This window comes from Oncorhynchus nerka, linkage group LG2 (genome assembly GCF_034236695.1).
Source record: "Oncorhynchus nerka isolate Pitt River linkage group LG2, Oner_Uvic_2.0, whole genome shotgun sequence".
Classification (NCBI taxonomy): Eukaryota; Metazoa; Chordata; class Actinopteri; order Salmoniformes; family Salmonidae; genus Oncorhynchus; species Oncorhynchus nerka.
This window is the reverse complement of record NC_088397.1, coordinates 3,314,908-3,332,542: the sequence shown is the minus strand read 5'-3', so window position 1 is coordinate 3,332,542 and position 17,635 is coordinate 3,314,908. Positions and strand designations below refer to the sequence as shown.

At 42.7% G+C, this 17,635-nt stretch overlaps 1 protein-coding gene across 1 annotated transcript; it reads right to left on the bottom strand.

Annotated features, from left to right (window-relative positions):
• Window positions 1–2,509: 2,509 nt before the first annotated feature.
• Window positions 2,510–17,613, bottom strand: LOC115121904 (protocadherin-20). Its single transcript, XM_065022101.1, has 5 exons — window positions 17,423–17,613; window positions 15,526–16,926; window positions 14,513–14,706; window positions 5,395–5,484; window positions 2,510–5,206 (listed from the first exon to the last, which is right to left on the bottom strand). Exons 1-5 carry the CDS (start codon window positions 17,468–17,470, stop codon window positions 4,261–4,263), a joined length of 2,679 nt encoding a protein of 892 aa, XP_064878173.1. The 5' UTR covers window positions 17,471–17,613; the 3' UTR covers window positions 2,510–4,260.
• Window positions 17,614–17,635: the final 22 nt, after the last annotated feature.

Below are 17,635 nucleotides of genomic sequence, written 5' to 3'. Positions count from 1 at the left end.
TATGTAGTCTCTTATCAGTCTCTGCTCTATATGTAGTATCTTATCAGTCTCTGCTCTATATGAAGTCTCTTGTCAGTCACTGCTCTATATGAAGTCTCTTATCAGTCTCTGCTCTATATGAAGTCTCTTATCAGTCTCTGCTCTATATGAAGTCTCTTATCAGTCTCTGCTCTATATGAAGTCTCTTATCAGTCTCTTATCAGTCTCTTATCAGTCTCTTATCAGTCTCTGCTCTATATGTAGTCTCTTATCAGTCTCTGCTCTATATGTAGTCTCTTGTCAGTCTCTGCTCTATATGAAGTCTCTTATCAGTCTCTGCTCTATATGAAGTCTCTTATCAGTCTCTGCTCTATATGAAGTCTCTTATCAGTCTCTGCTCTATATGTAGTCTCTTATCAGTCTCTTATCAGTCTTTGCTCTATATGAAGTCTCTTATCAGTCTCTGCTCTATATGAAGTCTCTTATCAGTCTCTGCTCTATATGAAGTCTCTTATCAGTCTCTGCTCTATATGAAGTCTCTTATCAGTCTCTGCTCTATATGAAGTCTCTTATCAGTCTCTTATCAGTCTCTGCTCTATATGTAGTCTCTTATCAGTCTCTACTCTATATGAAGTCTCCTATCAGTCTCTTATCAGTCTCTTATCAGTCTCTTATCAGTCTCTGCTCTATATGGACGATGATAACAGATGAGGATAACAACAATCTAGCTGATCTAGATTGTAGATAGCTGATCTAGATTGTAGATAGCTGATCTTGATTGTAGATAGCTGATCTAGATTGTAGATAGCTGATCTAGATCGTAGATAGCTGATATAGATTGTAGATAGCTGATCTAGATTGTAGATAGCTGATCTAGATTGTAGATAGCTGATCTAGATTGTAGATAGCTGATCTAGATCGTAGATAGCTGATCTAGATCGTAGATAGCTGATCTAGATCGTAGATAGCTGATCTAGATTCTAGATAGCTGATCTAGATTGTAGATAGCTGATCTAGATCGTAGATAGCTGATCTAGATTGTAGATAGCTGATCTAGATTGTAGATAGCTGATCTAGATCGTAGATAGCTGATCTAGATTGTAGATAGCTGATCTAGATTGTAGATAGCTGATCTAGATTGTAGATAACCGTTTTGAGACGTTTGATCCTGAAGTACCAGATATCAAAGATATTACTCCAACAGACCCTTACAGCCTGTTTCATTTGGATCAGTCCCTTACAGCCTGTTTCATTTGGATCAGTCCCTTACAGCCTGTTTCATTGGGATCAGTCCCTTACAGCCTGTTTCATTTGGATCCGTCTCTTACGGCCTGTTTTATTGGGATCAGTCCCTTACAGCCTGTTTCATTTGGATCAGTCCCTTATGGCCTGTTTCATTTGGATCAGTCCCTTACAGCCTGTTTCATTGGGATCAGTCCCTTACAGCCTGTTTCATTTGGATCAGTCCCTTCTTACAGCCTGTCTCATTTGGATCAGTCCCTTACAGCCTGTTTCACTTGGATCAGTCCCTTATGGCCTGTTTCATTGGGATCAATCCCTTACAGCCTGTTTCATTGGGATCAATCCCTTACAGCCTGTTTAATTTGGGATCAGTCCCTTATGGCCTGTTTCATTTGGATCAGTCCCTTACAGCCTGTTTCATTTGGATCAGTCCCTTACGGCCTGTTTCATTTGGGATCAGTCCCTTACGGCCTGTTTCATTTGGGATCAGTCCCTTACGGCCTGTTTAATTTGGGATCAGTCCCTTACAGCCTGTTTCATTTGGATCAGTCCCTTACAGCCTGTTTCATTTGGATCCGTCCCTTTACAGCCTGTTTCATTTGGATGTTTGTGTGTTGGGCTGGTAGGTAGCCTGGTGGTTAGAGTGTTGGGCCAGTAACCGAAAGGTTGCTGGATCGAATCCCTGAGCTGACGAGGTAAAAATCTGTCCTTCTGCCCCTGAACAAGGCAGTTAACCCAGTGTTCCCCTGAACAAGGCAGTTAACCCAGTGTTCCCCTGAACAAGGCAGTTAACCCAGTGTTCCCCTGAACAAGGCAGTTAACCCAGTGTTCCCCTGAACAAGGCAGTTAACCCAGTGTTCCCCTGAACAAGGCAGTTAACCCAGTGTTCCCCTGAACAAGGCAGTTAACCCAGTGTTCCCCTGAACAAGGCAGTTAACCCAGTGTTCCCCTGAACAAGGCAGTTAACCCAGTGTTCCCCTGAACAAGGCAGTTAACCCAGTGTTCCCCTGAACAAGGCAGTTAACCCACTGTTCCCCTGAACAAGGCAGTTAACCCACTGTTCCCCTGAACAAGGCAGTTAATCCACTGTTCCCTGGTAGGTCGTCAGTGCAAATAAGAACTTGTTCTTAACTGACTTTCCTAGTTACATTTAAAAAAATTGGGGATTTATTTAATTTCCCCTCCACTTAAATTCTCATTTATAATCAAAACATTGTCATTAATTTACATCCTAATATGAAAGGCACGACCCGGTAGGCCGTTTTAATTTCAGAAAAGCAATATAATATGAAAATAAAGCACTTTTTAATATTCAAACAAGGATTTGTTTTCAGAGACAGACAATAAGAACATGGTTTAGGGAATGACAGGTTCACTGGGAGGTGACTAAGGATGTGTTCCAAATGGCACCCTATTCCCTATATAGTGCACTACTTCAGACCAGAGCCCTATAGAACCCTATTCCCTACATAGTGCACTCCAGGGCCCTATAGAACCCTATTCCCTATATATAGTGCACTACTTTAGACCAGAGCCCTATGGAACCCTATTCCCTATATAGTGCACTACTTTAGACCAGAGCCCTATGGAACCCTATTCCCTATATAGTGCACTACTTCAGACCAGAGCCCTATAGAACCCTATTCCCTATATAGTGCACTACTTCAGACCAGAGCCCTATAGAACCCTATTCCCTATATATAGTGCACTACTTTAGACCAGAGCCCTATAGAACCCTATTCCCTACATAGTGCACTCCAGGGCCCTATAGAACCCTATTCCCTATATAGTGCACTACTTCAGACCAGGGCCCTATAGAACCCTATTCCCTATATGTAGTGCACTACTTTAGACCAGAGCCCTATAGAACCCTATTCCCTATGTAGTGCACTACTTTAGACCAGGGCCCTATAGAACCCTATTCCCTATATAGTGCACTACTTTAGACCAGAGCCCTATAGAACCCTATTCCCTATATATAGTGCACTACTTTAGACCAGGGCCCTATAGAACCCTATTCCCTATATATAGTGCACTACTTTAGACCAGGGCCCTATAGAACCCTATTCCCTATATATAGTACACTACTTTAGACCAGGGCCCTATAGAACCCTATTCCCTATATAGTGCACTACTTTAGACCAGAGCCCTATAGAACCCTATTCCATATATATAGTGCACTACTTTAGACCAGGGCCCTATAGAACCCTATTCCCTATATAGTGCACTACTTTAGACCAGAGCCCTATAGAACCCTATTCCCTATATAGTGCACTACTTTAGACCAGAGCCCTATTCAGGGAAATAGGGTGCCATTTGGGACATACTTAAGGGGGCTTGTTTGGTGGCCAGGCAAGAAGCCTCCTCTTGAAACTGTATCACAACAAAATACAAATTTTAATCTCACACAAATTCCAGTAGATTTGAAGAAAATGACAGATTTGAATTGACTTCTGCACTGCACTCTGGGGGTCAGCTTTTCCAATGCAATCGTAAGGGGTGTGAAAAAAATACATTGTTATATCAATCAATCAATCAATCAATCAATCAATCAATCAATCAATATTGTTCTACACCCCAAATGATCCTCATCCCTTTCCAACGATCTTGACATCCTTGTGAAAAAAATAAAAATAGAATCTCTCCCATTTTTTTAATTTGTAAGTTTAAGGAGTAATTTCTTAGGGCTTTCACGAAAAAAAAAAAAAAATCTTGTCTATTTAAAGATTTTGTTATAAAGTTATAAAACATTTCATATTATCTACAATATATACATCATGTTGGGTCTTTTAATACGTTTTTAAAATGAGGGCGTGTCACAAACGGCACCCTAATTCCTATATAGTGCACCACCATGGGCCCTGGTTAAAAATAGTGCACTAAATAGGCAAAAGGGGGGTGCAATTTGGGATCTGGGCCTTTTGTCTTTTTGAGGATGAAAATCTACACTTCACACTTCACAATGTTTATGAACAGTTGCAGTGTAACAGTTTTGTACGTTGGAGTCTTTGCCTCAAAGTCTTTGCAATGTCAACGTCGTCAAATGTTTGAGATTTCCGTCCGCTTTCTATCTGCGTCGTCACCGTTCACCTTCAAAGGCATTTCAACCTCTAGTCTTTTCATTTGGCGTTTCCTCCATTTCTTCAGTTTCTTGCAGCAGATATAAGCAGTCAATGTGACGACGATGCAGAACAGTCCCAGGCAGGTCACTGACAGAGCTATGAGTAGAGGCTGACAGGGGAACAGGCCCTCCCTGCCGGGCCTCTCTGTCAGTTTACCCACGTACCACTGCTTCTCCTCCATCTGGATCTCAGCCTCCTCCCCGGTGAGAAGACTCCGGATGTAGCTCTCGTTAGAAACCGTCTCGTTGACGAAGAGGTTGACCAGGACCGTGGAGTGGAGAGGTTCGGGTTGACCGTGGTCCGAGACTTTAACCAGTAGACTGTAGAGACCGCGGTCACTCAGTTCTCTCTTCAACGTGATGTTTCCTGTGTCCGGGTCGATATCAAACGATCCCGGCTCGCCACCCTTCCTCTTGATGATGCTGTAGGCGATAACGGCGTTCATTCCCGTGTCTTTATCCACGGCGTAAACCTCTGTGATGGAGGTCCCTGGTAGGGTGCTAGGCAACACCAGCATGTAGGACTGGTTAGACTGGGGGAACAAGACGACGGGAGGGTTGTCGTTTACGTCGAGGAGGAGGACGGTAACCACGGTGAGGCAGGAGAGAGAGGGTTCCCCTCCGTCGACGGCCTCGATCCAGAGGTAGTACGTCCCCTGTTGCTCCCGGTCCAGAGGGGTACGGGCCCTGAGAGCGCCGCGCCCCGCGTCGATCACGAAGATGTCGCTGCCGTTGACGATGGAGAGGGCCACCCAGCCGTTCTCGCCTGCGTCCGCGTCCGTTACCGAGAGGACGCCGATCTCGCCAAAACCCGGGAAATTCTCCGGCACAAAGAATGTGAAGTCTTTATTGATGAAGCGCGGGCTGTTGGGTAAAAAAAATAAAATAAATCTATCAAATCAAATCATATCAATCAATCAATCAAAACAATCAATCAAATCAATCAATCAAATCAATCAATCAAAACAATAAATCAAATCAAATCATATCAATCAATCAAAACAATCAATCAAAACAGCAGTTATCACAAAAATGTCTGGCCTTCCTCTTACCTGTTGTCATTGCGGTCCAGCACAGTGATGACCACTGTAGCTATAGACTCTCTCCTGGGGGTCCCTCGGTCCACCGCCCGAACCATGAACCTGCAGAGGATACAGTTTAGCATTTACAAACTTTTATTATTATTGTCTCGTCACAATATTACAACAACAATAAACAAAACATATTGCAGATATATATATAAATATTAAAAAAACACTATGAACATCCATAGGCAGTTATAATGCATTGTGTCATCCATATATCCAGTTTCCGCTTTAAATGACGTTAGGCTTATTAAGGCTTCATAGAGGCTTCATAAAGCCTACCTAACTAAACGCTACATAAATGTGTTACATAACATCTATAACTGTACGTCATGCTTCATAAAGGCTTCATAAAGGCTTCATAAAGGCTTCATAAAGCCTACCTAACTAAACGCTACATAAATGTGTTACATAACATCTATAACGGTACGTCATGCTTCATAAAGGCTTCATAAAGCCTACCTAACTAAGGGCTACATAAATGTGTTATAAAACATCTATAACTGTACATCATGCTTCATAAAGGCTTCATAAAGGCTTCATAAAGGCTTCATAAAGCCTACCTAACTAAGCGCTACATAAATGTGTTACAAAACATCTATAACCGTACGTTATGCTTCATAAAGGCTTCATAAAGCCTACCTGACTAAGCGCTACATAAATGTGTTACAAAACATCTATAACCGTACGTTATGCTTCATAAAGGCTTCATAAAGCCTACCTGACTAAGCGCTACATAAATGTGTTACAAAACATCTATAACCGTACGTTATGCTTCATAAAGGCTTCATAAAGGCTTCATAAAGCCTACCTAGCTTCATAATTGTGACATAACATGTTGTGCTGCAGGATGACACATGATCTAAAGAGAATGTATGTGAGTCACGTTACAATTACCTTGATAAAAGCCCCCCAAAATAAGGACATTGAAAGTGGCTTTCAACTGAAACCAAGTTACATGTACCTCCCTACATAAACACGCAGACGACAATATAACAAGTCAGGTCTTTATATAACAAGTCATACTGTGGGGTGTTGAACCCAGTCAGGTCTTTATATAACAAGTCATACTGTGGGGTGTTGGACCCAGTCAGGTCTTTATATAACAAGTCATACTGTGTGGTGTTGGACCCAGTCAGGTCTTTATATAACAAGTCATACTGTGGGGTGTTGGACCCAGTCAGGTCTTTATATAACAAGTCATACTGTGGGGTGTTGAACCCAGTCAGGTCTTTATATAACAAGTCATACTGTGGGGTGTTGGACCCAGTCAGGTCTTTATATAACAAGTCATACTGTGGGGTGTTGGACCCAGTCAGGTCTTTATATAACAAGTCATACTGTGGGGTGTTGGACCCAGTCAGGTCTTTATATAACAAGTCATACTGTGGAGTGTTGGACCCAGTCAGGTCTTTATATAACAAGTCATACTGTGGGGTGTTGGACCCAGTCAGGTCTTTATATAACAAGTCATACTGTGTGGTGTTGGACCCAGTCAGGTCTTTATATAACAAGTCATACTGTGGGGTGTTGGACCCAGTCAGGTCTTTATATAACAAGTCATACTGTGTGGTGTTGGACCCAGTCAGGTCTTTATATAACAAGTCATACTGTGGGGTGTTGGACCCAGTCAGGTCTTTATATAACAAGTCATACTGTGGAGTGTTGGACCCAGTCAGGTCTCTATATAACAAGTCATACTGTGGGGTGTTGGACCCAGTCAGGTCTTTATATAACAAGTCATACTGTGGGGTGTTGGACCCAGTCAGGTCTTTATATAACAAGTCATACTGTGGGGTGTTGGACCCAGTCAGGTCTTTATATAACAAGTCATACTGTGGGGTGTTGGACCCAGTCAGGTCTTTATATAACAAGTCATACTGTGGGGTGTTGGACCCAGTCAGGTCTTTATATAACAAGTCATACTGTGTGGTGTTGGACCCAGTCAGGTCTTTATATAACAAGTCATACTGTGTGGTGTTGGACCCAGTCAGGTCTTTATATAACAAGTCATACTGTGGGGTGTTGGACCCAGTCAGGTCTTTATATAACAAGTCATACTGTGTGGTGTTGGACCCAGTCAGGTCTTTATATAACAAGTCATACTGTGGGGTGTTGGACCCAGTCAGGTCTTTATATAACAAGTCATACTGTGGGGTGTTGGACCCAGTCAGGTCTTTATATAACAAGTCATACTGTGGGGTGTTGAACCCAGTCAGGTCTTTATATAACAAGTCATACTGTGTGGTGTTGGACCCAGTCAGGTCTTTATATAACAAGTCATACTGTGTGGTGTTGGACCCAGTCAGGTCTTTATATAACAAGTCATACTGTGGGGTGTTGGACCCAGTCAGGTCTTTATATAACAAGTCATACTGTGGGGTGTTGGACCCAGTCAGGTCTTTATATAACAAGTCATACTGTGGGGTGTTGGACCCAGTCAGGTCTTTATATAACAAGTCATACTGTGGGGTGTTGGACCCAGTCAGGTCTTTATATAACAAGTCATACTGTGGGGTGTTGGACCCAGTCAGGTCTTTATATAACAAGTCATACTGTGGGGTGTTGGACCCAGTCAGGTCTTTATATAACAAGTCATACTGTGTGGTGTTGGACCCAGTCAGGTCTTTATATAACAAGTCATACTGTGGGGTGTTGGACCCAGTCAGGTCTTTATATAACAAGTCATACTGTGGGGTGTTGGACCCAGTCAGGTCTTTATATAACAAGTCATACTGTGGGGTGTTGGACCCAGTCAGGTCTTTATATAACAAGTCATACTGTGGAGTGTTGAACCCAGTCAGGTCTTTATATAACAAGTCATACTGTGGGGTGTTGGACCCAGTCAGGTCTTTATATAACAAGTCATACTGTGGGGTGTTGGACCCAGTCAGGTCTTTATATAACAAGTCATACTGTGGGGTGTTGGACCCAGTCAGGTCTTTATATAACAAGTCATACTGTGGAGTGTTGAACCCAGTCAGGTCTTTATATAACAAGTCATACTGTGGGGTGTTGGACCCAGTCAGGTCTTTATATAACAAGTCATACTGTGGGGTGTTGGACCCAGTCAGGTCTTTATATAACAAGTCATACTGTGGGGTGTTGGACCCAGTCAGGTCTTTATATAACAAGTCATACTGTGGTGTGTTGGACCCAGTCAGGTCTTTATATAACAAGTCATACTGTGGGGTGTTGCACCCAGTCAGGTCTTTATATAACAAGTCATACTGTGGGGTGTTGGACCCAGTCAGGTCTTTATATAACAAGTCATACTGTGGTGTGTTGGACCCAGTCAGGTCTTTATATAACAAGTCATACTGTGGGGTGTTAGACCCAGTCAGGTCTTTATATAACAAGTCATACTGTGGGGTGTTGGACCCAGTCAGGTCTTTATATAACAAGTCATACTGTGGGGTGTTGGACCCAGTCAGGTCTTTATATAACAAGTCATACTGTGGGGTGTTGGACCCAGTCAGGTCTTTATATAACAAGTCATACTGTGGGGTGTTGGACCCAGTCAGGTCTTTATATAACAAGTCATACTGTGGAGTGTTGAACCCAGTCAGGTCTTTATATAACAAGTCATACTGTGGGGTGTTGGACCCAGTCAGGTCTTTATATAACAAGTCATACTGTGGGGTGTTGGACCCAGTCAGGTCTTTATATAACAAGTCATACTGTGGGGTGTTGGACCCAGTCAGGTCTTTATATAACAAGTCATACTGTGGTGTGTTGGACCCAGTCAGGTCTTTATATAACAAGTCATACTGTGGGGTGTTGCACCCAGTCAGGTCTTTATATAACAAGTCATACTGTGGGGTGTTGGACCCAGTCAGGTCTTTATATAACAAGTCATACTGTGGGGTGTTGGACCCAGTCAGGTCTTTATATAACAAGTCATACTGTGGGGTGTTGGACCCAGTCAGGTCTTTATATAACAAGTCATACTGTGTGGTGTTGGACCCAGTCAGGTCTTTATATAACAAGTCATACTGTGGGGTGTTGAACCCAATCAGGTCTTTATATAACAAGTCATACTGTGGGGTGTTGGACCCAGTCAGGTCTTTATATAACAAGTCATACTGTGGGGTGTTGAACCCAGTCAGGTCTTTATATAACAAGTCATACTGTGGGGTGTTGGACCCAGTCAGGTCTTTATATAACAAGTCATACTGTGGGGTGTTGGACCCAGTCAGGTCTTTATATAACAAGTCATACTGTGGGGTGTTGGACCCAGTCAGGTCTTTATATAACAAGTCATACTGTGGGGTGTTGGACCCAGTCAGGTCTTTATATAACAAGTCATACTGTGGGGTGTTGGACCCAGTCAGGTCTTTATATAACAATATAACAAGTCCTACTGTGGGGTGTTGGACCCAGTCAGGTCTTTATATAACAATATAACAAGTCCTACTGTGGGGTGTTGGACCCAGTCAGGTCTTTATATAACAATATAACAAGTCCTACTGTGGGGTGTTGGACCCAGTCAGGTCTTTATATAACAAGTCATACTGTGGGGTGTTGGACCCAGTCAGGTCTTTATATAACAAGTCATACTGTGGTGTGTTGGACCCAGTCAGGTCTTTATATAACAAGTCATACTGTGGGGTGTTGCACCCAGTCAGGTCTTTATATAACAAGTCATACTGTGGGGTGTTGGACCCAGTCAGGTCTTTATATAACAAGTCATACTGTGGTGTGTTGGACCCAGTCAGGTCTTTATATAACAAGTCATACTGTGGTGTGTTGGACCCAGTCAGGTCTTTATATAACAAGTCATACTGTGGTGTGTTGGACCCAGTCAGGTCTTTATATAACAAGTCATACTGTGGAGTGTTGAACCCAGTCAGGTCTTTATATAACAAGTCATACTGTGGGGTGTTGGACCCAGTCAGGTCTTTATATAACAAGTCATACTGTGGGGTGTTGGACCCAGTCAGGTCTTTATATAACAAGTCATACTGTGGGGTGTTGGACCCAGTCAGGTCTTTATATAACAAGTCATACTGTGGTGTGTTGGACCCAGTCAGGTCTTTATATAACAAGTCATACTGTGGGGTGTTGCACCCAGTCAGGTCTTTATATAACAAGTCATACTGTGGGGTGTTGGACCCAGTCAGGTCTTTATATAACAAGTCATACTGTGGTGTGTTGGACCCAGTCAGGTCTTTATATAACAAGTCATACTGTGGTGTGTTGGACCCAGTCAGGTCTTTATATAACAAGTCATACTGTGGGGTGTTAGACCCAGTCAGGTCTTTATATAACAAGTCATACTGTGGGGTGTTGGACCCAGTCAGGTCTTTATATAACAAGTCATACTGTGGGGTGTTGGACCCAGTCAGGTCTTTATATAACAAGTCATACTGTGGGGTGTTGGACCCAGTCAGGTCTTTATATAACAAGTCATACTGTGGGGTGTTGCACCCAGTCAGGTCTTTATATAACAAGTCATACTGTGGGGTGTTGGACCCAGTCAGGTCTTTATATAACAAGTCATACTGTGGTGTGTTGGACCCAGTCAGGTCTTTATATAACAAGTCATACTGTGGGGTGTTGGACCCAGTCAGGTCTTTATATAACAAGTCATACTGTGGGGTGTTGGACCCAGTCAGGTCTTTATATAACAAGTCATACTGTGGGGTGTTGGACCCAGTCAGGTCTTTATATAACAAGTCATACTGTGGGGTGTTGGACCCAGTCAGGTCTTTATATAACAAGTCATACTGTGTGGTGTTGGACCCAGTCAGGTCTTTATATAACAAGTCATACTGTGGGGTGTTGAACCCAATCAGGTCTTTATATAACAAGTCATACTGTGGGGTGTTGGACCCAGTCAGGTCTTTATATAACAAGTCATACTGTGGGGTGTTGAACCCAGTCAGGTCTTTATATAACAAGTCATACTGTGGGGTGTTGGACCCAGTCAGGTCTTTATATAACAAGTCATACTGTGGGGTGTTGGACCCAGTCAGGTCTTTATATAACAAGTCATACTGTGGGGTGTTGGACCCAGTCAGGTCTTTATATAACAAGTCATACTGTGGGGTGTTGGACCCAGTCAGGTCTTTATATAACAAATCATACTGTGGGGTGTTGGACCCAGTCAGGTCTTTATATAACAAGTCATACTGTGGGGTGTTGGACCCAGTCAGGTCTTTATATAACAATATAACAAGTCCTACTGTGGGGTGTTGGACCCAGTCAGGTCTTTATATAACAATATAACAAGTCCTACTGTGGGGTGTTGGACCCAGTCAGGTCTTTATATAACAATATAACAAGTCCTACTGTGGGGTGTTGGACCCAGTCAGGTCTTTATATAACAAGTCATACTGTGGGGTGTTGGACCCAGTCAGGTCTTTATATAACAATATAACAAGTCCTATACCACCAGCCTTCAGAGATACCATGCTGTTCTATAAACACATACCACCAGCCTTCAGAGATACCATAAATACATACCACCAGCCTTCAGAGATACCATGCTGTACTGTAAACACATACCACCAGCCTTCAGAGATACCATAAATACATACCACCAGCCTTCAGAGATACCATAATTACATACCACCAGCCTTCAGAGATACCATGCTGTCCTGTAAACACATACCACCAGCCTTCAGAGATACCATAAATACATACCACCAGCCTTCAGAGATACCATAAATACATACCACCAGCCTTCAGAGATACCATAAATACATACCACCAGCCTTCAGAGATACCATGCTGTACTGTAAACACATACCACCAGCCTTCAGAGATACCATAAATACATACCACCAGCCTTCAGAGATACCATGCTGTACTGTAAACACATACCACCAACCTTCAGAGATACCGTGCTGTAATGTAAACACATACCACCAGCCTTCAGAGATACCATAAATACATACCACCAGCCTTCAGAGATACCATGCTGTACTGTAAACACATACCACCAGCCTTCAGAGATACCATAAATACATACCACCGACCTTCAGAGATACCATGCTGTCCTGTAAATACATACCACCAGCCTTCAGAGATACCATGCTGTCCTGTAAATACATACCATCAGCTTTCAGATACCATAAACACATACCACCAACCTTCAGAGATACCATAAATACATACCACCAGCCTTCAGAGATACCATGCTGTCCTGTAAATACATACCATCAGCCTTCAGAGATACCATGCTGTACTGTAAACACATACCACCAGCCTTCAGAGATACCATAAATACATACCACCGACCTTCAGAGATACCATGCTGTCCTGTAAATACATACCACCAGCCTTCAGAGATACCATGCTGTCCTGTAAATACATACCATCAGCCTTCAGAGATACCATGCTGTCCTGTAAATACATACCATCAGCCTTCAGAGATACCATGCTGTCCTGTAAATACATACCATCAGCCTTCAGAGATACCATGCTGTCCTGTAAATACATACCATCAGCCTTCAGAGATACCATAAATACATACCACCAGCCTTCAGAGATACCATGCTGTACTGTAAATACATACCACCAGCCTTCAGAGATACCATAAATACATACCACCAGCCTTCAGAGATACCATGCTGTACTGTAAACACATACCACCAGCCTTCAGAGATACCATGCTGTCCTGTAAACACATACCACCAGCCTTCAGAGATACCATAAATACATACCACCAGCCTTCAGAGATACCATAATTACATACCACCAGCCTTCAGAGATACCATACTGTCCTGTAAACACATACCACCAACCTTCAGAGATACCATAAATACATACCACCGACCTTCAGAGATACCATACTGTCCTGTAAACACATACCACCAGCCTTCAGAGATACCATGCTGTACTGTAAACACATACCACCAGCCTTCAGAGATACCATAAATACATACCACCGACCTTCAGAGATACCATGCTGTACTGTAAACACATACCACCAACCTTCAGAGATACCATGCTGTCCTATAAACACATACCACCAGCCTTCAGAGATACCATGCTGTCCTGTAAATACATACCACCGACCTTCAGAGATACCATGCTGTCCTGTAAACACATACCACCAGCCTTCAGAGATACCATAAATACATACCACCAGCCTTCAGAGATACCATAAATACATACCACCAGCCTTCAGAGATACCATGCTGTACTATAAACACATACCACCAGCCTTCAGAGATACCATGCTGTCCTGTAAACACATACCACCAGCCTTCAGAGATACCATAAATACATACCACCAGCCTTCAGAGATACCATAAATACATACCACCAGCCTTCAGAGATACCATGCTGTCCTATAAACACATACCACCAGCCTTCAGAGATACCATGCTGTACTGTAAACACATACCACCAGCCTTGGTTTTAGGGCAATATAGTATATTTTAAAAATGTGGGAAAACCAGAAAAAAACGGGGAAATCTGAAACCTGGAAAAACAAAACCGAGAAAACGGAGTATGGGGGGGAAACCCCCCCGGAATTCAGCCCAAAAATAAATATGGATTTTAAACGGACCCTACCAATGTTTTTGGTGAAGGACTGCACTTTAGAGTGTGTGATTCTGCAGCATTATGGGGACAGTTGAGATCAGGTCCACTATTGGCTGTGCGCCCAAGAGGGAAAGAGGTTGGGCCTGTCCTACAAAGGGTTTAGAGTAATATAACACACGGCATTTATCCACAGCCATTTGCAGTCACGCGTGAATACATCTTTTACATACGGGTGGGAGTCTAACCCACCATGCTGGTGTTGCAATTCTCTACCAAGATGCATGATGGGTTATCAATGCTTTGTGGTGCCTCAATTTAATATGATTTATAAAGCCTTATATTAAGCATTGCTTATGCCACCCTTGATAAAGAACAGGTTTATGTCATCTTTGACATACATATATTTAATTCCACCAACTTTGTTTTTTTTGTTTCACTTTTTTTATACACTTTTAGATTATTTTCTGTAATGAGAAAGCTAAACAAGTAAATTATTATTATTACTAAAAACATATATAGGCAATTTATAATGCATTTTAATCCATACAATGTCAGTCAGAATACGTTACATCATCAATATGCGACAGACCTGTAGGTCTGCTTCTCTTCTCGGTCCAGAGATGTGGACACGGTCAGCACGCCGGTCAGCCTCTCCAGGAGGAAAATGGAGGGAGCGTCTGACCCCAGCGTGTAGATGACCTCTCCTCTGGCCTCACTGTCCTGGTCTGTGGCTTGGAGCTGGGTCAGGAAGCTGTTGGGAGGGTTATTCTCCTCCACGGAGACCTGAGAATAAAATAAGTATGGTGTTAATAAGGACTCAAATAACAAGTATGGTGTTAACAAGGACTCAAATAATAAGTATGGTGTTAACAAGGACTCAAATAATAAGTATGGTGTTAACAAGGACTCAAATAATAAGTATGGTGTTAACAAGGAATCAAATAACAAGTATTCTGTTAACAAGGAATCAAATAACAAGTATTCTGTTAACAAGGAATCAAATAACAAGTATTCTGTTAACAAGGACTCAAATAAGTAGGTAAATACATAAATAAATAATACCTAAATACTAAAATACATTTGTAAATACTATAATAAATAAGTAAATACTAAAATAAATGTGTAAATACTGTAATAAATAAGTAAATACTAAAATAAATGTGTAAATACTAAAATAATTGTGTAAATACTGTAATAATAAGTAAATACTATAATAAATAAGTACATTTTAAAATAAATCTGTAAATACTATAATAAATAAGTAAATACTAAAATAAATGTGTAAATACTAAAATAATTGTGTAAATACTGTAATAATAAGTAAATACTATAATAAATAAGTAAATACTGAAATACATTTGTAAATACTAAAATAAATAAGTAAATTCTAAAATAAATAGGTAAATACTGAAATAAATATAAGTGAGTAGATTATAATTTTTCAACAACAAAAAAAATCCTCTATATTTTGTATTATTGTACTGAAATTGCTTAAGAAAATCAATGTACTATCAATAACATGCTCAATGTTCATGTCCAAACCCTAACCGTAACCATAAAAAACGTTTAAACATTCCTGTGTTCATAAATACATTCACTCACCTCATACAGAGACTGTTTGAAGACCGGCGCGTTGTCGTTCTCATCCAGAACCAGGATCTTAACGAAGGTCTTAATGGCGAGACCTCTGGGGTTCCCGAGCACTACGGTCAGCTCGTAGTCCTGCCTCTGCTCGTGGTCCAGCGGCTCCGTCGTCTCTAACAGATACTCGTTCTTCAACCGTTTGTAAGGTGACAGTCGGAACGGGCCGAATCCTTCAAGTAGACATTCCGTCCCTGGTCCTCTCTGGTCCGTGTTCGACACGGTGAAAAACGCGATTGGGGAAAACGGCGGTTCGGACTCCTTCATCGTGACCACGCCGTCTTTCTCCGCCGCGATATATCGCGGCGTAATAACAGGCGGACCGGAAGCTACCCGGATCACGTGTACCGTCACCGTGGCGACGGCAGGGACGCAACCAGGCCCGTTGGCGAGGACAGTGAGTTTGTAGAACGTCCCGGTTGCGGTGTTGATCTGACCGGCCAGTTTGATCACCCCGGTAATCCGGTCCAGATGGAACAGAGCTCTAGCCTCCCGGGGAACGCGGTCGCTGTACGCGTAACTGATCACGGCGTTGGCGCCCTGGTCGGGGTCGAAGGCGTGTAACCTGGACAGGTGCTCTCCTTTAGTCGTATTCCCGTAGAGCGTCACGTTGACCTGTGACTCTGTGAATTGAGGACAGTTATCGTTGACATCAGTGATTATAATCCTTAACGTGGCGGTGCCAAGGAGAGGTGGTAACCCACCGTCCTCTGCTATAATATCCGTTACGTATTCCTCCTGTCGTTCCCGGTCCAGCTCGTCAGTCACGATGAGGAAGGGTGTCAGCTCACCCCCCTCGTTCTCCTCTACGTCCAGAGTGAACACCCCAAAGTCGTTGACCAGCCAGTAAGTCTGAACCCCGTGAAACCCCAGATCGGGGTCCGTCGCTGACTGCTCCACCGCGAACCTCGCGTTGACCTGGGTGTTCTCCGGGACGGAAACCCTAATCTCGCCCGTCGGGAAGCGCGGACGATTATCGTTAACGTCCTCCACCAAGATTTTGACCTTAACCAGCTGGAAATACTGCTGGGGTAGAACGAACACATCCAGGGAGAGGACGCAGCCCTGGTCGTACTCCGAGGAGTCGGGGCAGAGCGTCTCCCTGTCGATCTCATTCCCAGACGTAAACAGCTGTCCCGTAGTGCTGTTCAGAGTGACATACTGATCACTGGGCTTCTTCTGGGGCAGATTGAATAAAACATGGGGATCGAGGGATAAATCCAAGTGTAAGTCGGAGCCCATGGACCCGATGAGTGTCCCCGAGGGTAATCCTTCTTTTATCTTATAGACCAGCTCTTTGGCTTGGCTGAAATTAGCAAAACAGCAGAGGGGGCTGGTGTAAAGGAGGAGTATACACAAACCCTGAAATACAGACAACAGTACAGAAACATGGGGGTTTAACAAATAGACTTGCAGACATGAGAGAATCAGTCTCAGGGGGGGGGGGGACAACAAACATGTTGACCGATACAGTTATATTATGGAGTCAATAGCCGAGAATGTAAAGAAAATCACTGATTCAATTAGACTTTCTAAACAGGCACATATATGCTTTAAAAAAAAATTGAAATACACATTTTTTTACTCTTTAACTCTTTAAATAATAACAAGTAAGAACGTAGTCTAGGCTTTGAACCACAGACATTAAGATGTATTGAAAATAACATACACTCATCATGTACTCATCATTTACATGACACACGTCGAAGTTGCCAGTTGATTGAAGCGCAAGGCAAACTCTCATTTGACATTTGACAACTATGAGGTTTGAAAAAAAAAAGAAAAAGCTTCCTCTCTTCATTTTTTTTTCTTCATAGAAAGACTACTTTTACAAGACTACAATGAGAAAAACACTTACCCACAGTACTCCTCTCGAGCTAAGTCCGGGTCCTGTTTTGTCGAACATGTTTATTCCACCTGGCTCGACGTGGTTTGACCTACAGACCGGAGCGGAGAGCCCGGAGCTAAACGCATCAGAGGTTTTTGTCGTGTGCTGAGTTGATCAGCGTAGCAGCAGCAGCAGCACACAGCCTCTGCAGAGTTCGTTGCTGTCTTGTCGCCTTCTGAACTG

Excerpts from the sequence above, each read along its gene's own strand:
- LOC115121904 (XM_065022101.1), bottom strand. The coding sequence starts at position 17,470 with ATGTTCGACAAAACAGGACCCGGACTTAGCTCGAGAGGAGTACTGTGG. Across the intron at positions 16,927-17,422 it reads GCTCGAGAGGAGTACTGTGG|GGTTTGTGTATACTCCTCCT; the intron begins GTAAGTGTTTTT and ends TCTGTATTTCAG. Across the intron at positions 14,707-15,525 it reads TCAAACAGTCTCTGTATGAG|GTCTCCGTGGAGGAGAATAA; the intron begins GTGAGTGAATGT and ends TTTTATTCTCAG.